The sequence below is a fragment of the Mobula hypostoma genome, chromosome X1, assembly GCF_963921235.1.
Source record: "Mobula hypostoma chromosome X1, sMobHyp1.1, whole genome shotgun sequence".
NCBI lineage: Eukaryota > Metazoa > Chordata > Chondrichthyes > Myliobatiformes > Myliobatidae > Mobula > Mobula hypostoma.
Window position 1 is genome coordinate 10906716 of NC_086128.1, and position 25820 is coordinate 10932535.

The following is a 25820-nucleotide window of genomic DNA, read 5'->3' on the forward strand; positions in this document are numbered from 1 at the left end:
CCATAGAAAAAAAACCCATAGAAACTACAGCACAGAAACAGGCCTTTTGGCCCTTCTTGGCTGTGCCGAACCATTTTCTGCCTAGTCCCACTGACCTGCACACGGACCATATCCCTCCATACACCTCCCATCCATTTTGAACGTCACTGCCTCATTTTTGCAACTGAACAGTAGTACACCAGCCTTGTCTATTTGAATTTAGAGCCCCAAGGACCGCTCTCTCTCCATCTGAATCATGGTCTTTTTTTGACCTCCTGAAGAAATGTCCTTGAGTGACACTGGTTTTTATAAGGCCAACTCTATTGCATTAGTGGCATTTCACTTTTACTGGACAGAGCTCTTGGACATGGAATGGATTCTTGCCGCATCTCCTGCAGTTGGACCTGCTCCGTTTCCCTTGTCTGTTTAGGTTGAGCTGAGTTTTTTAGTTTTTTACTGTCATCTTTATGCAGCCTTTCTGACTGCACCTTGTTTGTACCCATTTTGTACAGCTTCAAGCTTTACCCTCTCATATATCATTTTGCTTTCCTGTGAAATATTCTTTTCATTTGTCCTTTATGGTCTCGTACTTTTTCTGAGCACCTGTCAGTCCTAATCCACCTATGTCATCTGTTTTGTCACCCATTCAGTATGCTTACTTGATGCTCTTCTGAACCCTGAGTGAGATTGCTTGCAATCCTAAATCTCTCAAAGCATCTGAGCTATCTCCCAAAGTCTTCTGATTTAGAGAAATCAAGTATCGCTGGCTGGGATACACAAAATGCTGGAGAAACTCAGCAGGCCAGGCAGCATCTGTGGAAAAAAGTACAGTTGACGTTTCGGGCGGAAACCCTTTGGTGGGACTGGAGGTAAAAAGCTTGGGAACATGAACAATGCCTGCACACCAGTCAGTAGGTCCATTCACTCTAGTTATGATCTCATTCTCTCAAGTTCAGCTATGTCTTTGTTTGTCAACAGGACTGTTATATGCTTTTTTCTCCAGTCCTGCCAAAGGGTTTCGGTCTGAAATGTTGACTGTACTTTTTTCCATAGATGCTGCCTGGCCTGCTGAGTTCCTCCAGAATTTTACGTGTTGCTCGGATTTCCAGCATCTGCAGATTTTCTCTTGACTTGAGGTGGGGGCTTTATTAGGTAAGTGGGTACTGCAGGTATTTGCGCCATTTTCCTGTTTGTCTATTATTTTATTTATTTGGACTACAAGTTTTTTCTCTCCCCGTGAATTGACCCCTCTGATGTGTCCGTCTCTGTGCACTTCCCACAGATTACTACAATGTACCCATTTTCGAGTGTAGCCTTAAGGAGTTGCTTAGCAACCCTGGCACTTGCCTCATGGTGCATGCAGTTGGTAACTAACATAGACAGTCAAGGTTGGTAAGTCTCTGGATATTTTTCATAGATATATGTAAAAAAGAACTGTCTTACTATAAAATTCTTTCTTGTTGGGGATCTCACTTGGACTGCAACATCAATTCATCAACAACCAGTTCTGATATCATATTGTGTTCATTGAGGATTAGTGCAGAGCACACTATTCAACTGAACTTTATTGATAATCTTCCTTGTACAGTATGTGAACTCCTCCCAAGTGGGAGTGGCTAAGTGGCATAGAAATAATCCATTAACTACCACTACATTATCCTCCTTTCCTCCCCCCGCCCCCCCCCCCACTTTTTATTCTGGTGTCCTTCCTTTCCAGTCTTGAAGAAGGGCCTTGGCCTGAAACATCAACTGTTTGTTCATTTCCATTGATGCTGCCTGACCTGCTGAGTTCCTCCAGTATTTGGGGTATGTTAATTATAATGTTTTTTTGGATTACAAATAATTAGAAACCATAGAAACATTACAGCACAGAACAGGCCTCTTGGCCCTTCTTGGCTGTGCTGAACCATTTTTCTGCCTAGTCCCACGGACCTGCACCTGGACCATATCCCTTCATACACATCTCATCCATGTACCTGTCCAAGTTTTTCATAAATGTTAAAAGTGAGCCTGCATTTACCACTTTATCCGGCAGCTCATTCCATACTCCCACCGCTCTCTGTGTGAAGAAGCCCCCCCTAATATTCCCTTTAAACTTTTCCCCCTTCACCCTTAACCCATGTCCTCTGGGTTTTTTTTTTCTCCCCTTGCCTCAGTGGAAAAAGTCTGCTTGCATTCACTCTATCTATACCCATCATAATTTTATATACCTGTATCAAATCTCCCCTCATTCTTCTACGCTCCAGGGAATAAAGTCCTAACCTATTCAACCTTTCTCTGTAACTCAGTTTCTCAAGTCCTGGCAACATCCTTGTAAACCTTCTTTGCACTCTTTCAACCTTATTAATATCCTTCCTGTAATTAGGTGACTGTAATTATATAGTAGTTCACTGAAGCCCCCGAGTAGTTGCAGAAGTCAGAGCATCAATCAACAAGCAATGAACACAACAGCAAATCTGCGAAGTCTTTGATCTATTTTTAAAACTTTTATTTTTTTTATAAGCACAAATTGTGCTTAACTTTTGGGTTGGTTAAATCATAAAGTACTGCTTTCCTGAATGAAGAAAAACATTCTATACAATGAGGACAATGACAGCCCATATCTCCATACACAGCTTTCAAAAAGAAAATGTACAAAATAGAATTTTTTTTACAAGGGTAAGAACACTACAATCAAAGCAGTCAACTAACTTTCATTTAATTAATATAAAAAGATCAAAAGGAAACTGATTTTGTCTTTACACTTTTCAATGCCCAAAGTGGAAATATATAAAGACAGGCACAAGGCTAACAAAGCTTTCAACACCACATGGAAACAAGTATAACTGAACAATTTTCAGAATAAATGGATCACAGGAACTGACAAGAGTGGAACTGGCCCCGTCATATCTGTAGCACACACACAAAATATCATGTATTTTTGAAATGGGAATACAACACATGGCTTCTCCAACAAATTCTGTAACATCTTAGGACAGAGCAGGTGGACAAGTAGGCTACACCACAATAGGCTGACCTACTGACAGGGTCAATCCATCAGCAAGTGTCAATGACGGTGGAAGCTTGAGAACTTCTGATGGGAATGAAGATTCGTGGACCCTCACAGACATGCATTTCCTGATCATTTGATAACTTATTTCAACTCCATTAGCACTTACACTCAATATTTCAGGAACAGATGTAAAAAAATTGCTAAAGTTATTGACCTATCCACTGCTCTTTCAACAACTGAAAGCAGATTCTGAGGAAACTCAAACTGTGCACCTTCAGAGTATAATTGAAAAGCAAAACTATTTCAACAGTGGGAAAGTGGCCAGTGGATCTCGCCAAACAAATTTAAGTAGTTGAAAGCTAAAGAATGCAAACGTTTAAGAAAATGTAGACTATCTGTTCAATTGAGTCACTGAAGTCATACAACAAACATGGTGAAAATCAGCCAGTGTGGCAGACACAGGCCATTGGTATTTGGTCAGACCTGAACTCTCCCGATGTAAACCAAAATGGCCCCCACACTCCTTGGGCTGATTTGGTGTAACTAATTGGTGGGACATAGATTTCATCCATGCTATAATGCAAAATGGTCTGAAGTTGTTAATGATGATGATTTAGTTACAAATTTCAGTTTCAAGTTCCAAGGCTGCAGCTTGAAAACAAATACACTAAAACAATGTAACTTGTACTTTCGTACTGTTCCTCAACAAGGGATGATCTGGCCAGTTGAAAAGATAAATTTGGTCTGGAGTGAATGAGAGAATGCTTCTCACCAAGCTGTTTCCTATGTTCTGCATTCACAGAATGCTAAGTGTTGAAAAAGGAGGAACATTGATAGAACCTAAATATAGGTTAATACTGATTTAGAGTCACTATTGAAACCTACATACCAACCCCCATCCCCCCACCCCGAAGAACTAAAGAATCCAGGTTAATTGATCATTTATACATAAAAAAACATACCCATGTATTACACACCACAGACCCACTTGTTAAAACCAAAATGTTAGCGGTCTCCAGAAAACTATACAGTAACTGGGTTTTATGAATCTCTTTGCTCAGCCCTGATAAGACCCATTTCTAATTAAGTCTTTTCTTTGGCAAACCACAGATCTTATCAGGTTTCTCTGATGCTGACTCTTAACAGTTTTAGAAACCTCAATAACCCAACAAAAATGCTCCACCTTGCATTCATCCTTTCCAGCTTCACCAGAAAGGGTTTCGATTAAATGCAATTTTAAAATTGGTCAGACGTATCTGAATGTCAGTGATGAGTAAAGACAATTCACCAGGACACTGCCTGATTCAGATGGTCAAGACAGAAACAGCCCATTAATGCTATACTCTCCATCAGCAGCATCACTTTATAAAGTTCTTTCCATCCCTCCACTCTATCACCATTCCACAACAAAGACCAATAGGGGCTACCTGCTGGACAAAACTACCTTCAGATTGTCGACCCTGTTTCATCAGGAAACATACTCAGCTGCTCCCTCCCCAAATCATTACGGGATCAGGGTACACCAACCCAGTCTCCAAATCAAGAGGACACCCACACTCTCAATGCTACCTCTAACTCTACCAAATGATTTGCACCTGTACCACAGGTGAGTTAAAAGTAGGGTTTTCCTGCTAATTTCAAACTCTAGCACAGACTTCAGGAATGTTTGTGGATGGGCATGAGGAGAAGCTAATCCATTAACAGAACCTTGTGCCTGCAGCAGATAGGGGAAACCTACTCCCACAGGACTAGCATCATCACAGCACTGTCCTATTTGTGGTGGAAGCTGATGCATCTATGATGGACATTTTGTACAAAAACAGCTGTTTCACCTTTCAATTTTTAGTTTGCAACACAGGCAGCCTTTTGAATAAATGTGTCACCATTGCCAGAAAATGGAAAAGGTTCAAGTATAACAGCACTTGGGTAAGAGCTAATCCATTCTTAACAAAAGAAGGTGTTGTGATTCTGAAAGGGTTCTGAGTGTGAAATCCTGCACATCTCAACGTCATCCTGGCCACTGATTACATCAGTCAGCTCAAATGTGTCTGTGACCAGAGATTCAACTCACCAAGTTTTAATGTTCTCCATACAGATGCTGAATGTCAAAATAAGATACTCCATAATAAAGATGTGAAAGAAAGGGGGAGCACAGAGATGAGTTTGGTCAGAGATGATAGAAATATATGTAAATAACCTGTTTTTTCCAGATGCTGCCAGGCCTAACTTCCTCATTTTTACATTGCAGCCTCATTCTGGGGAAGTGTCTTGGCTTTTCCAACAATCAAATTCCATCTCAAATCAGCTATAGTTTTACATGGACATTCAATTAACAATTTTCTTTAACTGGAACTGCTGAAGCTTGTGTTCTTGTACTGTAATCTCATTCCATAACTCCAGATCCTAAGTGCTGAAATAGTTGCCCAAGGATTCATGAATAATGCAGCCATACAGAGAGAACGTTAAACCTTCATTTCAACAAAATCCATCACCAGGACAACTTATCACTAGCAATGCAAATTAAGATATTGCAATGTGCTTCTGATGGTGATTTTGCTTCCTGTTTATACACTATGGCAATCACCTGGAAACACAATAGCCACCTCTATCACTGTTTTCATGGCTCCTGAAAGGGGCCGTCACCGACTTTGACATTAAGGGACATGAAGCAGTCTCAAGGTTCTGAATGGTTTAACAAGGAAACTCACTTTACTGAGATGATATAAACGTTATCAGTACATTTTTTGCTGCTTTGCCCCTCTTCTGACTCAATACAATTACTCACTAGAATTTGTTTCAATATCCCAAGATTCTCTTTCCAACTGACAACCCCTCAAACATCTGGCCTCAGGCTGGCAACTCAGTAGATTCAGGAACACAAGGGTGCAGCCAGAGTGCAGATGTACGTAACGTTGCAAAATAACTGTACAGCAATCAACCCTCTTTTTGAACATAGTCAACTGAATCGTTGCCTACGACTGGCCAACTCACCTAGCCCAGGTGCACCAAGTTGATCTCCACTTTAAAGCTCAAAATAGGAACCATCAGCTTGGCCTCCAATAAGACAGCAAAACAGTACCAAAGTGGTTATGAAACTGGACTGTTTTTGAACATTGCTGAATGTATATTCCATTATTGATTTGAAGGATCAATAATCTGCAACTACATGGATTGTTTAAAAAAAATTGTTTTGGTTTATTAATATGCCCCAACAGCCAAAGTATCAATCAATCCAGCTTTTACCCTAGAATTTAACTCAAACTGACCTCTGTTGGAATAGCTTAGGTTGGTGACAGAAAATTTAACAGAAGAAAGTTGTCTAAATTGGACTCTAAATTCACTAAAACTGTGAATTTTGTTTGGGTGATGTTTGAATATCAAACGTCAAGAAAAGTGTATCTGCCACTATTTTTTTTATCTGTGTGAGAGCCGTAGAGATATAGAATGTTTCTGCTTGTCATCGTGCTGAACTGTAGCTAGTCCACCACTCTCCAACTCCCTGCTTCCTCTGTTACTGCCTCCAGATGATCGCCGACTGTTTCTGGTTTGCCTGTGGCCAGTTGCAGGTCGAATCTCGCGTTCTGTCCCTGGGTCACCTGACAGAGGGAATTTTCGCTTCTCCCAGGGCTGAACAGTCTACAAGAGAGACAGTGATCATGATTACCAATTAAACAAAAAACACTGAACTATTACACAAATTCTGAATTGTTTAAAGTAAGAGCTCATATTTACTGAGACGCTACAGGCAGTGCAACAATGGTAGGTGGTCTGCAGAAGGATTTGACAGGCTGGGAGAGTGGGCAAAGAAGTGGCAGATGGAATACAGCACAGGGAATTTTGGGGTTATGCACTTTGCTTCTAAATAGGGAGAGAATTCAGAAATTGGAGTGGCAAAGGGAATTAGGAATCCAGGTGAACTTGCAGGCTGAGTCAGTAGTAAAGAATGGGACTAGAGTACCAACACAAGGATGTTCTGCTGAGGATTTACAAGGCATTGTGGTCAAATTGCATTTGGAATATTGTGAGCAATTTAACTTATTATTGTGAGCATGTACCTAGGGAAACACGCTGGCTCTGAAGAGGGTCCAGCGAATGTTCAGAAAAATTAACCCAGGAATGAAAGGCTTAATGTATGTCTCTGGGTCTGTTCTCAATGGAGTTCAAAACGTTTTATGGCGGTGTGGGAAAGGGAAGGAATGTCATAGAGACCTGGATACTGAAAGGTGGAAGTGGAGAGGATGTTTTCATTAGAAAGAGTCTAGAATCTGAAAGCACAGCTTCAGAATTAAGGGACGGCCCCTTGGGCAGTGAACCTGTGGAATTTGTTACTATGGAGGGCTGTGAAGGACAAGTCACCAGGACATTTGAGGCAGAGATAAAGGGGTTAAGGGTTATACAGAGAAGGCAGGAAAATTGTGTTAAAAACAAACAGCCATGATCGAACAGCAGAGAACACTCAATGGGCCAAATGACCCAATTCTGCTTCTATATTGTATAGACCTGTGCACCTTCTCCATGGCTTTGCTCCCCTCCTTTAAATATCCTCACACCGAAGCCTTTACTGTTATTGTTCAACTTGCTTCCTTCAGACTGGTTTAAGAGAATGCATCACCTCACACTAAACAGGATTAAATTCACTCTGCCATCGTACTGCCCTCCCTACCAACTGATAAATGTTGTCCATGACTACTGTCCTCATTAACACCTCCAATTTTCAGGTCAATGGAGCTTACAAATCATAGCTCCTGCATTTACATCCAAACTGTTAGTGCATATCGCAAACATCAAGGGTTTAGTATTGATCCCTGTGGCACACCACTGGCCAGGATTTGTACACAGAATGTCTCTCTACCATCATCTTCTGCCTCCTACAACCACAGCAATTTTGGATCCATAATGTCAATATGGCCAGTATCATTTTTCTTTAGCCTTGCCAACCATCTTACTGAAGCCCATAAATCAAATGCATTTAATCTCTGTTACCTTTCAAGTGTAGATCTATTCTGAACCTCAGAAAAGTTTCAGCAGTTCCTACCACAGACAATAGATGCACTGATCTATAATTAACTGGCATATTCCTTCTGCCTTGATTAAATAAAGGAACAACATCTACCAGCCTCAATTAATTCACCTTCAGCCAGCAAAACTATAGAAATCTTTGAAAGCACTCCAATTTCCCACCCACTCCCCATAGCAGCCTGAGACAGTTCATCAGTAGTTCATGGCACAGGTATAGTACGCTGAATATCCTGTCTTGGATGGTTATCTTTCTCAGCCAATTGTTTTAAATTGTTGCTGAGATGAAGCCCACATGTTTGAGTGGAACTAGAGCATGGAATCAATAAAACAAAAATAAACTGCATTGTAATAGTTTGGACACAAATATTTAGATTTTCTTTAACTCAAACTAACCCAGCAAATCAGTAAGCACATTGCATTAATGATGGACAATGCCACCGCTACCTCAGGTCCCATAGTGTAATTAGAGGCAGCACAAAGCATTTCTGTGCAACAGTTATTCACTCTACTCTCCAAGGAACACAGGACTTCTTCAACTTGATGTTCTCAATTCTTGCTTTAGCTAAATCTGGCAATTACTGAGACCATAGGAATTTGCCACACAATGTGATGTCCCCATTGTTGCTTTAACAACTTGTTTGTGGACACAAGATCAATTAGATTTTTAAGCAAACCATTTTACTTGATTTGACTGGTCAACCTCACCTGTTCTTCATGGCCAACATCCGGGGTGGAACAGCGTGTACCATCATTTGAAATCCGCGCAACATTTTCTTGAGAAACTGGAAAATAATTTGTTTCTGGATTGACAGGTGGTGCAGAAGGACTGGAAGGTGAACCTGAAAGGGTTAAATCTGCAAAACTGGGATAACTGACATCAGGAGAAGCAGGATGAGGGGTTGAATGTTCATCGGTTGATTTGTAAGACCTGCAGATCAAAAAAGTAACTCAGTTTCTGGACAGAATAAAAACTTCCAACTCATTTAAGAAATGGGAACAAAATCCATTAAAAAAAATCAAAACCTGAGTTCAGAAACACAACGAAACAAAATAAATTCAATGCAAGATATACAAAGAACAGAACCAATTGAAAGCATGTGGCATAATTGGATATGCAATATTTTATCCAAGTTATGCCACAGTAACCATCTCAGAGACCTCTATAGGACTTGGTGATAAAACATTCCATGTTACAAAAATGTAGGAAGGAAAAGAAATTTAAAGATAAAGTGGCAGTAAATGTGGACAAGGATAGTGCCCCAGCATTAAAATTAAGGGGCGATGCACAAGGGTGAGCAGACATGATAGTTATAACTAAGGAAATGAAATCAGATCCAAGTTTCTTGGGTGGCACGGTGTTTGTGTGGCAGCAGTTAGTGCCACTGCCTCAGCTCAAGCAATCAGAATTCAATCCGAACCTCTGGCACTGTCCCTGTGGAGTCTGCAGGTTCTCCCTGTGACCATGTGGGTTTCCTATGGGTGGTTCGGTTTCTTCCTATGCTAGTTGGAAGGTGAAATGCCACCTATGTAGGTGGGTGACAAGCCGATTTGTGTGGAGTTGGACATGTGAAAAAGCAATGCAACGGACTGCCAGCACAGATTGAGAGATCCAAGAGTTGTTTGACAAAATCCAGATATCCGGGAAAGTGGCAAGAGGTACAAACACAATCAGAGAAGTAAAGCAAAACCAACAACCCTAAGTGTCTGGGACTGCAGTCTGGCAGTCAATACATTTATTTACATTCAGGACAACTCTGAAGCAATACTTTCTTTAACTAGCGACAGGCCACACATGTGTAAAGTAAACAATAAGCCTGAATCAATCAACAATCTCATATTGAACACACTGAGGCAACAGGGATCAGAACATCAAAGAAAAGCAAACCAAGAACTAAAGTATTCAGTTAGCTTGCTGACTTTCAAGAAATGCCACAAAAGAACAGGCAAACAGACATGATTCCAAGAGAAGCTGGCATTGCTTGACATATGGGAGCAAGCAATGGGGAGATTTATATCTCACCTGGGCATTCAGTGGCAGCCTCCTTGACAATGCTGGAGTAGCACAATGCCAAAGAGAGCAGAGCTGCATGGTTGGCATTGCTATTCCTCACATCACATTGCTCCTGCTGGTTACCATACACCACTGTTAAACTGTGGCATCTGCTCCTTTATAAGGAGTCAGGTTCGTCAACTGAGTCCCCACAGCTTTTATTATGCTTACAGGAAAGCAGAAGAATAGGCCATTCAGCGACAATTTAATGAGGCCATGGCTGATCTTTCACCTCAATCACTTTCCAGTACTAACCCCATTATCTTGTGATTCCCTTCGCATCTAGAAATCTATCAATCTTTGTCTTCAATACAGTCAGCAACTAGGCCTCCACTGGGTGAAGAATTCCAAAGATTCATAGAAACATAGAAAATAGGTGCAGGAGTAGGCCATTCGGCCCTTCGAGCCTGCACCGCCATTTATTATGATCATGGCTGATCATCCAACTCAGAACCCAGCCTTCCCTCCATACCCCCTGACCCCTGTAGCCACAAGGGCCATATCTAACTTCCTTTTAAACATAGCTAATGAACTGGCCTCAACTGTTTGCTGTGGCAGAGAATTCCACAGATTCACCACTCTCTGTGTGAAGAAGTTTTTCCTAACCTCGGTCCTAAAAGGCTTCCCCTCTATCCTCAAACTGTGACCCCTCGTTCTAGACCTCCCCAACATCGGGAACAATCTTCCCGCATCTAGCCTGTCCAATCCCTTTAGGATCTTATACGTTTCAATCAGATCCCCCCTCAATCTTCTAAATTCCAACGAGTACAAGCCCAGTTCATCCAGTCTTTCTTCATATGAAAGACCTGCCATCCCAGGAATCAATCTGGTGAACCTTCTTTGTACTCCCTCTATGGCAAAGATGTCTTTCCTCAGATTAGGGGACTAAAACTGCACACAATACTCCAGGTGTGGTCTCACCAAGGCCTTGTACAACTGCAGTAGTACCTCCCTGCTCCTGTACTCGAATCCTCTCGCTATAAATGCCAGCATACCGTTCGCCTTTTTCACCGCCTGCTGTACCTGCATGCCCACTTTCAATGACTGGTGTATAATGACACCCAGGTCTCGTTGCACCTCCCCTTTTCCTAATCGGCCACCATTCAGATAATAATCTGTTTTCCTATTTTTGCCACCAAAGTGGATAACTTCACATTTATCCACATTAAATTGCATCTGCCATGAGTTTGCCCACTCACCCAACCTATCCAAGTCACCCTGCATCCTCTTAGCATCCTCCTCACTGCTAACACTGCCACCCAGCTTCGTGTCATCCGCAAACTTGGAGATGCTGCATTTAATTCCCTCATCCAAGTCATTAATATATATTGTAAACAACTGGGGTCCCAGCACTGAGCCTTGCGGTACCCCACTAGTCACCGCCTGCCATTCTGAAAAGGTCCCGTTTATTCCCACTCTTTGCTTCCTGTCTGCTAACCAATTCTCCACCCACACCAATACCTTACCCCCAATACCGTGTGCTTTAAGTTTGCACTATGCTCCTGGTGAAGAAAGTTCTTTCCATTCAAATAAATATGGCTGACTCCAAACTTTGGGGCCGAACACCCTATTCCTAAGCTTTCAAACACCCCAAATCAGGGGAAACAAGTGCTTTGTTTCTACCTCATCAAACACAGGAGATTTTCAAGTTTTACTCCACAGAAAATTAAAATGTTGTGAGTACCCATTTCACAATCACCTTTGGCAATGTCTTCCAGATTCCAACCACCCTCTGGGTGACAGAAATCCCCACTTCGATCCTTACCTATTATTCAAAGCCATTGACCAATCAGTAGGTTAGTCAAAAAGCTCAATTAGCAGTGACTCAAACACACCTAGATCCTTATCTATGCCCCTCATAATTTTATAAACACCTCTATATGATCATCCTTCGGCCTTGTTTGCTCCAAGGAAAACAGTACCACCCTATTGAGTCTCTCCTTATAACTAAAACCCCCAGTCCTGGCAACAACATTGTGCACATATTTTGCAATTCCTCTAGCTTAATCACACCCTTCCTACTCTACGGTGACCACAACTGCTTTCGTACAGTCTCACTAGTGTCTTGTACAGCTGTTACATGACATCCCATCTCCTGTAATCAGTACCCCATCCAATGAAGGCAAGTATGCAATACACCTTCACCATATTGTCCGCCATCTAGCTATTTTTAGCAAACTACATTACTTATACCCCTAGGTCTCTGTTTTACAACACTCCCAGGGCCTTGCCCTTCATAGTGCCTATCCTGCCCTGCATTAATTTACCAAAGCACATTACTTTGCACTTGGCAGAGCTAAATTCCATCTGCCACTCCTCTGCCTACTTCTCTAGTTGATCTGGATCCTGTTGTAACCTTAAAGAACTATATTCTCATCTGAACTATTAATATATTGGACCGCAGGACCCTATAAAGTGACCAATTAACATACTCAGTATGCCTTTGGACTGTGGGAAGAAACTGGAGGACCCAGAGAAAACACATGCATTCTACAGGGAGGACGCATGAAGACTGCAAGGACACTGGGATTGAACTCCGAATCCCACCGCCCTAAGCTGTAATAGCAATCTGCTAACTGCTACATTACTGTGGCACCCTACCTATGCCAGGGGCCCAGCAAGTTTCTTTCCTTGCTCAAAACATCCTAGTATAAACTTAAAAGTTCAAGGTAAATTTTTCCACTGAGGTTGGGTGGCACTATACTACAGCTTATGGGTTAAGGATGAAAAGTAAAAAATTTAAAGGGAACATGGGAAACTTCTTCACTCAGAGGGTCATGACAGTATGGAATGAGCTGTCAGCTCAAGTAGTGCACGCAAGCTTGACTTCAATATTTAAGAGAAGTTTGGATAGGTACAGGGATGGTAGGGGTATGGAGGGCTATGGTCCTGCTGCATGTTGATGGGAGTAGGCAGTAAATGGTTCAGTGCAGACTAAGTGGGCCAAAGGACCTGTTTCTGTGCTGTACTTTTCTATGACTCTGACTCTATTATCAAAGTACATATATGTCACCATATACTACCATATAGATTCATTTTCTTGTCGCCTTATGCAATAAATCCACAATAGAATAATAACTGTTAGAGTGAGTTTTTGGGTAGATGATTCATTTACACTTAAATGACTCTGGCCACCAGTCTTCTGTTTGACAAAGTACTGTGGATTGAGTTCATAACAATGCATTTCCTAAAAGCTGTGAATACTGGAATACTAGCCCAGACGCTGCCGATGGAAGTGTGAAGTTTACAGGTTTATCTATAATTTATAAATATGAATTGTCCTCTACGTTAGCACATAAAATACCAAATAAATGTATTGTGGATTTAACTTGCATTCCTAAAGGCTGTGAATACCAGCCCAGACATGTTGGCATTAGGAAAGGATGAAGTCAGAAGGTGTGGTGTTTTGTATGTGGCTTTAAAAGGAAGCATTGTCTATACTTGTAAATACGAATTGTCCTTTGTGTTTAGCAAATAAATATCGAGCCCATATTGGGCTAGCAGACCTTTCTACCGAAAGGGTCTCCGTCCGTATGATGCCTGCTGTACCTTGTTGTGTCGAATAAAGAAGCTGCTTTGTATTTACCAGTAACTCTGTCTCTCCAGTGATTTCATCCATGCTACAACAATAACCATAACAGAATCAATGAAAGACCACACCAACTTGGGCATTCAACCAGTGTACAAAAGACAAACTGTGCAGGTCCCAGGAATTTATACACCGTTATACTCACCAACACCCCCTCTTCTGTAATGTTGAGATGTTTCAGGACATCACTGTTCTCTTCCCTGAACTCCCTAGCTTCCATGACCTTCTCCACAGTAAATACAAGTTATTCATTTAAGACCGTGCCTCAGGATGAAAATCCTCAAAACAAGAAGGTAAGTGGAGCTTTTGCTCTTAATATGCTCATACTATCTCTTAGAATTCTCCTTTACCTTATCTGCCAAGGATATCCTGTGTCCCTTTTTGCCCTCAAAATTCCTTATTTTTCAATTCCAAAAGATCCATTATGCCATTTACTCTAAACTACTTGTTATACTTGCCCGCACCTTTTTTACTCTACACTTCACTCATTTGCATTATTTTTCCATTTAGATTAATAAGGAGATACACATATTTACTTGAACAAAAATATACCCATCTGGAAAGATGGAACTACAAACAAGGTATAGTACTGATCTGATGGTTGCCTTTAATTCCATTAAAGTGTGTAACAGAATGAACAGCAAAACCGATACCACAGGGCAGAACTTGGGACTATAGATTGTAAATGCACAGCTGTCACTAACGTAATTGAAATGAGTTCAAGAGAATCTCCCTTCCCCAAGAGTGGTAGAATGTGGTACTTACAAGCATAAGTAACTAGAGCAGTCACCGATGCATTGAGGGATTAAAGAACTGGCTACATTAAAAGATCATATAATAGGTGAGAGGCCACTGCTCTTTAACATCTGTATGGACCTACTGTGCCAAATATCCCCCATTTATGCTATGTATTATGTCTACTCATGTTCTTACAATATAACCATATAACAATTACAGCACGGAAACAGGCCATCTTGGCCCTTCTAGTCCATGCCGAACTCTTACTCTCACCTAGTCCCACCGACCTGCACTCAGCCCATAACCCTCCATTCCTTTCCTGTCCATATATCTATCCAATTTAACTTTAAATGACAACATCGAACCTGCCTCAACCACTTCTACTGGAAGCTCGTTCCACACAGCTACCACTCTCTGAGTAAAGAAGCTCCCCCTCATGTTCCCCGAAACTTTTGCCCCCTAACTCTCAACTCATGTCCTGTTTGAATCTTCCCCACTCTCAACGGAAAAAGTCTAACCACGTCAACTCTATCTATCCCCTTCATAATTTTAAATACCTCTATCAAGTCCCCCCTCAACCTCCTACACTCCAAAGAATAAAGACCTAGCTCGTTCAACCTTTCTCTGTAACTTAGGAGATGAAACCCAGGCAACATTTTAGTAAACCTCCTCTGTACTCTCTCAATTTTATTGACATCCTTCCTATAATTCGGTGACCAGAACTGTACATAATACTCCAGATTTGGCCTTACCAACGCCTTGTACAGTTTCAACATTACATCCCAACTCCTATACTCAATGCTCTGATTTATAAAGGCCAGCAATAACAAAAGCTTTCTTCACCACCCTATCCACATGAGATTCCACCTTCAGGGAACAATGCACCATTATTCCTAGATCCCTCTGTTCTAAAGCATTCTTCAATGCCCTACCATTTACCATGTATGTCCTATTTTGATTAGTTCTACCAAAATGTAGCACCTCACATTTTTCAGCATTAAACTCCATCTGCCATCTTTCAGCCCACTCTTCTAACTGGCCTAAATCTCTCTGCAGAGCTTTGAAAACCTACTTCATTATCCACAGCACCACCTATCTTAGTATCATCTGCATACTTACTAACCCAATTTACCACCCCATCATCCAGATCATTAATATATATTACAAACAACACTGGACCCAGTACAGATCCCTGAGGCACACCGCTACACACCATCCTCCAATCTGACACACAGTTATCCACCACTACTCTCTGGCGTCTCCCATCCAGCCACTGCTGAATCCATTTTACTACTTCCATATTAATGCCTAACGATTGAACCTTCCTAACTAACCTTCCATGTGGAACCTTGTCAAGGGCCTTAATGAAGTCCATGTAGACAACATCCACCGTTTTGCCCTCGTCAACTTTCTTAGTAATCTCTTCAAAAAATTCAGTAAGATTTGTCAAACATGACCTTCCATGCACAAATCCATGTTGACTGTTCCTAATCAGACCCTGTCTATCCAGATGATTATATATACCATCTCTAAGAATACTTTCCATCAATTTACCCACCACTGATGTCAAACTCACAGGCCGATAATTGCTAGGTTTACTCTTAGAACCCTTTTTAAACAATGGAACCACATAAGCAATACGCCAATCCTCCGGCACCATCCCCATTTCTAATGACATTTGAAATATTTCTGTCAGAGCCCCTGCTATTTCTACACTAACTTCCCTCAAGGTCCTAGGGAATATCTTGTCCGGACCCGGGGACTTATCCACTTTTATATTCCTTGAAAGTGCCAGTACTTCCTCTTCTATAATTGTCATACTTTCCATAACTACCCTACTTGTTTCCTTTACCTTACACAATTCAATATCCTTCTCCTTAGTGAATACCAAAGAAAAGAAATTGTTCAAAATCTCCCCCATCTCTTTTGGCTCCGCACAAGGCCGTCCACTTTGATTCTCCAAGGGACCAATTTTATCCCTCACTATCCTTTTGCCACTAACATAACTGTAGAAACCCTTTGGATTTATTTTCACCTTACTTGCCAAAGCAGCTTCGTATCTTCTTTTAACTTTTCTAATTTCTTTCTTAAGATTCCTTTTACATTCTTTATATTCCTTGAGCACCTCATTAACTCCAAGCTGCCTATATTTACTGAAGATCCCTCTCTTTTTCTGAACTAAGTTTCTAATATCTCTTGAAAACCATGGCTCTCTCAAACTTTTAACCTTTCCTTTCAACCTAACAGGAACATAAAGATTCTGAACCCTCAAAATTTCACCTTTAAATGACACTTCTCACGCTCTTAAACTTTTCGATGATTTTAAGTTCCCTGGCCCCCACCGCTTTATTTTCACCATGGATGTCCAGTCCCCATCCCCCATCAGGAAGGTCTCAAAGCTCTACGCTTCTTTTTGGATTCCAGACCTAATCAGTTCCCCTCTACCACCACTCTGCTCCGTCTAGCGGAATTAGTCCTTACTCTTAATAATTTCTCCTTTTGCTCCTCCCATTTCCTCCAAACTAAAGGTGTAGCTATGGGCACCCGTATGGGTCCTAGCTATGCCTGCCTTTTTGTTGGGTTTGTGGAACAATCTATGTTCCGTGCCTATTCTGGTATCTGTCCCCCACTTTTCCTTCGCTATATCGACGACTGCATTCGCTGCTTCCTGCACGCATGCAGAACTCGTTGACTTTATTAACTTTGCCTCCAACTTTCACCCTGCCCTCAAGTTTACCTGGTCTATTTCCGACACCTCCCTCCCCTTTCTAGATCTTTCTGTCTCTGTCTCTGGAGACAGCTTATCCACTGATATCTACCATAAGCCTCATACATCAAAGTTGCTGGTGAACGCAGCAGGCCAGGCAGCATCTATAGGAAGAGGTGCAGTCGACGTTTCAGGCCGAGACCCTTCGTCAGGACTAACTGAAGGAAGAGTGAGTAAGGGATTTGAAAGCTGGAGGGGGAGGGGGAGATGCAAAATGATAGGAGAAGACAGGAGGGGGAGGGATGGAGCCGAGAGCTGGACAGGTGATAGGCAGAAGGGGATACGAGAGGATCATGGGACAGGAGGTCCGGGAAGAAAGACGGGGGGGGGGGTGACCCAGAGGATGGGCAAGAGGTATATTCAGAGGGACAGAGGGAGAAAAAGGAGAGTGAGAGAAAGAATGTGTGCATTAAAAAGAGTAACAGATGGGGTACGAGGGGGAGGTGGGGCCTAGCGGAAGTTAGAGAAGTCAATGTTCATGCCATCAGGTTGGAGGCTACCCAGACGGAATATAAGGTGTTGTTCCTCCAACCTGAGTGTGGCTTCATCTTTACAGTAGAGGAGGCCGTGGATAGACATGTCAGAATGGGAATGGGATGTGGAATTAAAATATGTGGCCACTGGGAGATCCTGCTTTCTCTGGCGGACAGAGCGTAGATGTTCAGCAAAGCGGTCTCCCAGTCTGCGTCGGGTCTCACCAATATATAAAAGGCCACATCGGGAGCACCGGACGCAGTATATCACCCCAGTCGACTCACAGGTGAAGTGATGCCTCACCTGGAAGGACTGTTTGGGGCCCTGAATGGTGGTAAGGGAGGAAGTGTAAGGGCATGTGTAGCACTTGTTCCGCTTACACGGATAAGTGCCAGGAGGGAGATCAGTGGGGAGGGATGGGGGGAGACGAATGGACAAGGGAGTTGTGTAGGGAGCGATCCCTGCGGAATGCAGAGAGAGGCGGGGAGGGAAAGATATGCTTAGTGGTGGGATCCCGTTGGAGGTGGCGGAAGTTACGGAGAATAATATGTTGGACCCGGAGGCTGGTGGGGTGGTAGGTGAGGACCAGGGGAACCCTATTCCTAGTGGGGTGGTGGGAGGATGGAGTGAGAGCAGATGTACGTGAAATGGGGGAGATGCGTTTAAGAGCAGAGTTGATAGTGGAGGAAGGGAAGCCCCTTTCTTTAAAAAATGAAGACATCTCCCTCGTCCTAGAATGAAAAGCCTCATCCTGAGAGCAGATGCGGCGGAGACGGAGGAATTGCGAGAAGGGGATGGCTTTTGCAAGAGACAGGGTGAGAAGAGGAATAGTCCAGATAGTTGTGAGAGTCAGTAGGCTTATAGTAGACATCAGTGGATAAGCTGTCTCCAGAGACAGAGACAGAAAGATCTAGAAAGGGGAGGGAGGTGTCAGAAATGGACCAGGTAAACTTGAGGGCAGGGTGAAAGTTGGAGGCAAAGTTAATAAAGTTAACGAGTTCTGCATGCGTGCAGGAAGCAGCGCCAATGCAGTCGTCGATGTAGCGAAGGAAAAGTGGGGGACAGATACCAGAATAGGCACGGAACATAGATTGTTCCACAAACCCAACAAAAAGGCAGGCATAGCTAGGACCCATACGGGTGCCCATAGCTACACCTTTAGTTTGGAGGAAATGGGAGGAGCAAAAGGAGAAATTATTAAGAGTAAGGACTAATTCTGCTAGACGGAGCAGAGTGGTGGTAGAGGGGAACTGATTAGGTCTGGAATCCAAAAAGAAGCGTAGAGCTTTGAGACCTTCCTGATGGGGGATGGAAGTATATAGGGACTGGACATCCAAGGTGAAAATAAAGCGGTGGGGGCCAGGGAACTTAAAATCATCGAAAAGTTTAAGAGCGTGAGAAGTGTCACGAACATAGGTTGGAAGGGATTGAACAAGGGGTGATAAAACAGTGTCGAGGTATGCAGAAACGAGTTCGGTGGGGCAGGAGCAAGCTGAGACAATAGGTCGGCCAGGACAGGCAGGTTTGTGGATCTTGGGTAGGAGGTAGAAACGGGAAGTGCGGGGTGTGGGAACTATAAGGTTGGTAGCAGTGGATGGGAGATCCCCTGAGCGGATAAAGTCGTTGATAGTGTGGGAGACAATGGCCTGGTGCTCCTTAGTGGGGTCACGATCGAGGGGTAAATAAGAGGAGGTATCCGCGAGTTGTCGCTGTGCCTCGGCAAGGTAGAGGTCAGTACGCCAGACTACAACAGCACCCCCCTTATCAGCGGGTTTAATAATAATGTTAGGATTAGTGCGGAGGGAGCGGAGAGCAGAGCGTTCCGAAGGAGTGAGGTTGGAATGGGGACAAGGTGCGGTGAAGTCGAGACGGTTGATGTCCCGTCGGCAGTTGGCAATAAAGAGATCCAGAGCAGGCAGAAGACCAGAGCGGGGTGTCCATGAAGAAGAGGAGGGTTGAAGACGGGAGAAGGGGTCATCGGTGGGGGTGGAAGAGTCCTTGCCGAAGAAGTAGGCTCGGAGACGGAGACGGCGGAAGAAAAGTTCCGCATCGTGGCGAACACGGAACTCGCTGAGGTGTGGGCGAAGGGGGACAAACATGAGGCCCTTACTGAGAACAGAGCGTTCTGCCTCCGACAGTTGAAGGTCGGAGGGGATGGTAAAGACCCGGCACGGATGAGAGCTGGGATCAGAGGGGGGAGGGGGGAGGCTGGGGGTGTCAATGGAGAGGGGAGGGTTGGGGTGAGAGGAAGATGGAGCCTCTGAGGGCCCAGGAGCTGACGGTGGGATCTGAGGAAGACGGGGCTGCGGAGTGGTGGTGGGGGAAGGGGAGACGGGAGTCACAACAGCAGCACATAAAGACCCGGCCTGGAGTTCAAGGCTGGAGTCGCAGTTGGTGGTTGCGCGATCGCTTTGAATGTCTCCATGGTCGTTGCTGGAGTCCGGGTTTTGAATATGTCCTGAGGTGTTGGAGCCGCCGAGACCAATGGCAGGGGCCGCAACCGAAAGTTCATGCCTGCTAGCGTCGGGGCCGGCAGGCTCTGCAGTCCGTAGATGTAAGATCTTGCGATCTTTGCCTAACATGACAAAGTCAAAGAAACGGCGATTGCAGGCGTGGATCCGACGGAGGATGAAATAGCGGGTAGGACCATTACAGACGGCGAAGAAAGTGTCCCGAAGGTCTACTATAAGCCTACTGACTCTCACAGCTATCTGGACTATTCCTCTTCTCACCCTGTCTCTTGCAAAAACGCCATCCCCTTCTCGCAATTCCTCCGTCTCCGCCGCATCTGCTCTCAGGATGAGGCTTTTCATTCTAGGACGAGGGAGATGTCTTCATTTTTTAAAGAAAGGGGCTTCCCTTCCTCCACTATCAACTCTGCTCTTAAACGCATCTCCTCCATTTCACGTACATCTGCTCTCACTCCATCCTCCCACCACCCCACTAGGAATAGGGTTCCCCTGGTCCTCACCTACCACCCCACCAGCCTCCGGGTCCAACATATTATTCTCCGTAACTTCCGCCACCTCCAACGGGATCCCACCACTAAGCACATCTTTCCCTCCCCGCCTCTCTCTGCATTCCGCAGGGATCGCTCCCTACACAACTCCCTTGTCCATTCGTCCCCCCCCATCCCTCCCCACTGATCTCCCTCCTGGCACTTATCCATGTAAGCGGAACAAGTGCTACACATGCCCTTACACTTCCTCCCTTACCACCATTCAGGGCCCCAAACAGTCCTTCCAGGTGAGGCATCACTTCACCTGTGAGTCGACTGGGGTGATATACTGCGTCCGGTGCTCCCGATGTGGCCTTTTATATATTGGTGAGACCCGACGCAGACTGGGAGACCACTTTGCTGAACATCTACGCTCTGTCCGCCAGAGAAAGCAGGATCTCCCAGTGGCCACACATTTTAATTCCACATCCCATTCCCATTCTGACATGTCTATCCACGGCTTCCTCTACTGTAAAGATGAAGCCACACTCAGGTTGGAGGAACAACACCTTATATTCCGTCTGGGTAGCCTCCAACCTGATGGCATGAACATTGACTTCTCTAACTTCCGCTAGGCCCCACCTCCCCCTCGTACCCCAGCTGTTACTCATTTTTATGCACACATTCTTTCTCTCACTCTCCTTTTTCTCCCTCTGTCCCTCTGAATATACCTCTTGCCCATCCTCTGGGTCACCCCCCCCCGTCTTTCTCCCTAGGCCTCCTGTCCCATGATCCTCTCGTATCCCCTTTTGCCTATCACCTGTCCAGCTCTCGGCTCTATCCCTCCCCCTCCTGTCTTCTCCTATCATTTTGCATCTCCCCCTCCCACTCCAGCTTTCAAATCCCTTACTCACTCTTCCTTCAGTTAGTCCTGACGAAGGGTCTCGGCCTGAAACGTCGACTGCGCCTCTTCCTATAGATGCTGCTTGGCCTGCTGCGTTCACCAGCAACTTTGATGTATGTTGCTTGAATTTCCAGCATCTGCAGAATTCCTGTTGTTTACCTTTATATGACCTCCATTTCTCTGTTACATCCTTCCCATAAAACAAATTTTCCCAATCCACTCCTAAATCCTTTCGCATCTCCTCAAAGTTAGCCTTTCTCCAATCAAAAATCTCTATCCTAGGTCCGTCCTATCCTTCTCCATAATTACACTCAAACTAATTGTATTGTGATCACTGGACCCGAAGTGCTCCCCAACACTAACCTCTGGCACCTGACCTATCTCATTCCCTAACAGGAGATCCAACACTGCCCCTTCTCTAGTTGGTACCTCTATGTATTGCTGCAAAAAACTATCCTGCACACATTTTACAAACTCCAAGCCATCCAGCCCTTTTACAGAATGGGCTTCCCAGTCTATGTGTGGAAAATTAAAATCTCCCACAGTCACAACCTTGTGCTTACTATAAATATCTGCCATCTCCTTACAAATTTGCTCCTACAAGCATCACTTGGACCACAACTCTTATACAGCTTTCATAACTTTTAATAACCATATCCAATCCAAGTTATGTTTTCCAAGCACAACAGTGAGGATGCCCTACACCTACAATCTTTGTCAAAGCACCTTACCAACTTCAGTCAGAAGTTGAGTAGGGATCAAGCACCTGCATTAAAAGTATGTGGGGAATGAGAGGCAACATGTCCTATCAATATAGTTTGCTTGTCTACAGATTAGCCATCCTGGTGCAAGTTATAGCAGCAAACCAAAAGCTGTTAGCTTCTGAATATTGGATTGGGTACAAAATTTTGAGCAAAAGTATTCCCTCCATGCTATAATAACAAGCACACCATGAAGCTGCCACTCTGGTGAATCCTTATCAATACCTGCTTCCACGTCTCTGGGCATGGACAGGGGAAGCCAACCACGTTGTCCACCGAGAGCGTTCAAACTCCTCGTATTTTGTGTGCCGAGAACTAAATGCTGCATCAGAAAGATCCTCCATCTAAAACAGAACCGATATTTGTATATTATTAAAATTGATATTCAACCATATAAACTTTACAAGATTTTTCTGTAAGTTAGCTGTGTTTCATTACCTCTTCATGCTCCTCTTCACCAGATCTGTTATTAATTAAATCAGCTTTTAAGTCCACCACACGCCAGCTAGAAGACAAAAAGATGATTTTAATGGAAAAAAAATCAGGTACTCTTGTGTCCACTTCCCATCAGGGAAATGAATAGGTTGTACTGCAACTCTCAGTCCAAAGCATGACAGCAGCAAAATTGCAGAACATTACTAACACACACCTCTGCCATTTTGAACCAGCTATACTGGGCATCTGACAATTACCTTGAAGTATACTTAGGCAAAGCAGTCCTCACAGTTATTGGATTAACATATTTACAGAGTAACATAGCAGCACTGTGAACCATGCTGACACATTTTAATCACATCTCCTCCTCCAATACTACCATCATTGCAGGCACATCATTCATACTTTCCCTATTCACACCTTTTGGTGAGAGCTACAAAGCATTAGTGCTGCTTCCTGCACCCATGCTGAGCATGTCAATTTCATTGACATTGCTTGCAATTTCCACCCTGCCCTAAAATTTACTTGATTCATCTCTGACTCTTCTCTCCTCTTTCTTAACCTCTCTGGAGATAGACTGACTACTATCTTTCATAAACCTACTGACCCTCACAGCTTTCTTGACTATACAGTGAGGCTGATCAACACCTCCACCCACTAACTGCACCACTACTTTATTATTTCCTGTCAATCACCCTAGGTACAGCCTAGCATCACTTTATAGATGTACAATCCATGTATATAGGCTATCTTATGTATCTATATTTATTGTGGTTTATTACTATTATTGTATTCTTTATCTTTTGTGGGGTTTTTTTGTGCTGTATCAGATCCAAAATAACAATTACTTCATTCTCCTTTACACTTGTGTAGAGGAAATTACATTAAATAATCTTGGACTTTTCCAACCTGTCACTTGTAAAAATGCTATTTCATTCTCACAGTTCCTCTGTTTCCACCGCTCTGTTCTCAGGATGAGAATTTCCATTCCAGAACATCTGAGCTGTCATCCTCCTTCAAAGAATAGTTTCCCTTCCCCGACCACTGATGTTGCCCTGACCCACATCGCCTCCATTTTCTGGACATCCGCTCTCACCCCATCTTCCCACTGCCATAACAGTTCCCCTTGTCCTTATCTACCACCTCACAAGCCTACGCATCCAGTACATCACTCTCTGTAACATCCACCATCTTCAACGGGATCCTACCACTAAACACATCTCCCCCTCCCTCTGATTTCCACAGGAATTGTTCTCCACCCTTGTTTCCATTTGTCCCTCCCCACTAATCTCCCTCCTAGCCTTTGTGCTGCAAGTGGGACAAGTGCTACATCTGCCCCTACACCTCCTCCCTCACCACCATTTGGGGCAACAAACAACCCTTCCAGGTGAGGCAGCACTTCACCCTATGACTCTGTCAGGGTCACCTACTGTATCCAGTGCGGCGCCCTCTACTTTGGTGAGACCCAATGTAGATTGGGGGACCACTTTGTTGAGCACCTTCACTTCATCCGCCACAAAAGTTGGGCTTTCCTGGTGGTCACCCATTTTAATTCTACTTCCCATTCTGGGATATGTTGGTCCATGGCCTCCTCTTGTGCCATGATGAGGCCAATCTCAGGTAGGAGGAGGAACACCTCATATTCCATCTGGGTAGCCTCCAACTGCTGAACAGATCCTGATCCGGATCTGGACCGTATCCTCCAAATATCCGGACCTGCATCTTGGTTTTTTTGCACTACCTTACTTTCCATTTTTATATTTTCTATTTATGATTTATAATTAAAATTTTTAATATTTACTATCAATTTGTAATCCAGGGAGCGGGAGGTGCAGAATCAAATATCGTTATGACGATTGTATGCTCTAGTATCAATTGTTTGGCGACAATAAAGTACAGGTTTCCCCCGCCATCCGTAGGTACAGCGCTCCTATGAAACGGTTCGTAAGCCGAAATGTCGTAAAGCAAAGAAGCAATTATCATTTATTTATATGGGAAAATTTTGTGAGCGTTCACAGACCCAAAAATAACCTACCAAATCATGCCATATAAAACCTAAAATAACAGTAACATATAGTAAAAGCAGGAATGATATGATAAATACACAGCCTATATAAAGTAGAAATACTTTTCCACAATCATTACTGCACTGTTCTCCGTAGCGAAAATCTCACGCAAGCGCCGTCGGCAGAAAATCTCACGCAAGCGCTGTTGGCAAAAACACGGCGCAAGCGCTCTCCAGTAACCTTGAAGCTACGAAGCTGCCAAATCATACCAAATAACACGTAAAAATACACAGCCTATATAAAGTAGAAATAATGTATGTACAGTGTAGTATCACTTACCGGAATCGGGACAGTGCCGAGCACACTGATGATGGTGGGTTAGGCTGAGTCGTCGCAGGTTGGGCGGTGCAGTGGCCCCCACCCTCCAGGTGACCGATACTGATCAGCGAAGCATGCAGGGGTCCAGCGGTAGCCCGGAGGCACACAGCACATCTTTAAGAAAAAAGCTGAAACAAACATGCTAATTAATTAGGCGCCACCCAGCACGTAATTGTTGGCCCAGATCAGTGCCGATTTCCGATTGCGTCGCCTCTGAACTGGGCCAACAATTATGTGTCGGGCGGCACCTAATTAATTAGCATGTTTATTTCGGCTTTTTTCTTAAAGATGTGCTGGGTGCGTCCCGGCTACAGCTGCATTCTCCGCGAATCGGTATCTGTCCAGGGCCTGGAGGTTGGGGTGGTGGGACACTGAGGTGTCATCTCGTCATCGTCTGTTTCCATTAGGGCAGGCAGGTCATCTTCTATCTCTGCCCGCCTCGATGTCGAAAGTCAAGGTTCGTCGTCTGCTGTGGCTGATGTGGAAGGCTTGCTTGGCTGCTGAACCTCACGCATTTTTCTATCACACATTTCTTTGTAAGGACTCAAACCACCTTGCAAATATCCCCTAAACCTACATACCCTTTCAAAATTAAAGTCGTACTTCATCATTGCAGCGAAAATCTCACGCAGTTGCTTCACATTCATTTCGCTAATGAATTCAGTTTTGATTGTTATCCTTTTTTCTTCCAATTGCATCAGCTCTTGGTCATGGGATGCCAAAACCTCTTCAACATCATGTTCGTCCGCTTCCACAAGCCAAACTCATTTCGTCCTTACTTCGTTCACCA

At 43.7% G+C, this 25820-nt stretch overlaps 1 protein-coding gene across 5 annotated transcripts in view; it reads right to left on the reverse strand.

The window, feature by feature from the left end:
• Window positions 1–2452: 2452 nt before the first annotated feature.
• The window catches only part of LOC134340088 (KAT8 regulatory NSL complex subunit 1-like), a 201897-nt gene continuing 178529 nt past the window's right edge, over window positions 2453–25820 (reverse strand). For all 5 annotated transcript variants that reach the window (XM_063036917.1, XM_063036916.1, XM_063036919.1 and 2 more), the window contains 4 exons: window positions 22650–22716; window positions 22437–22555; window positions 8696–8918; window positions 2453–6607 (listed from right to left, as the gene is read on the reverse strand). In XM_063036917.1, coding sequence (XP_062892987.1) covers window positions 6386–6607; window positions 8696–8918; window positions 22437–22555; window positions 22650–22716 — 631 coding nt within the window. In that variant the 3' untranslated portion in view covers window positions 2453–6385. The remainder of the gene's footprint in view (window positions 6608–8695; window positions 8919–22436; window positions 22556–22649; window positions 22717–25820) is intronic.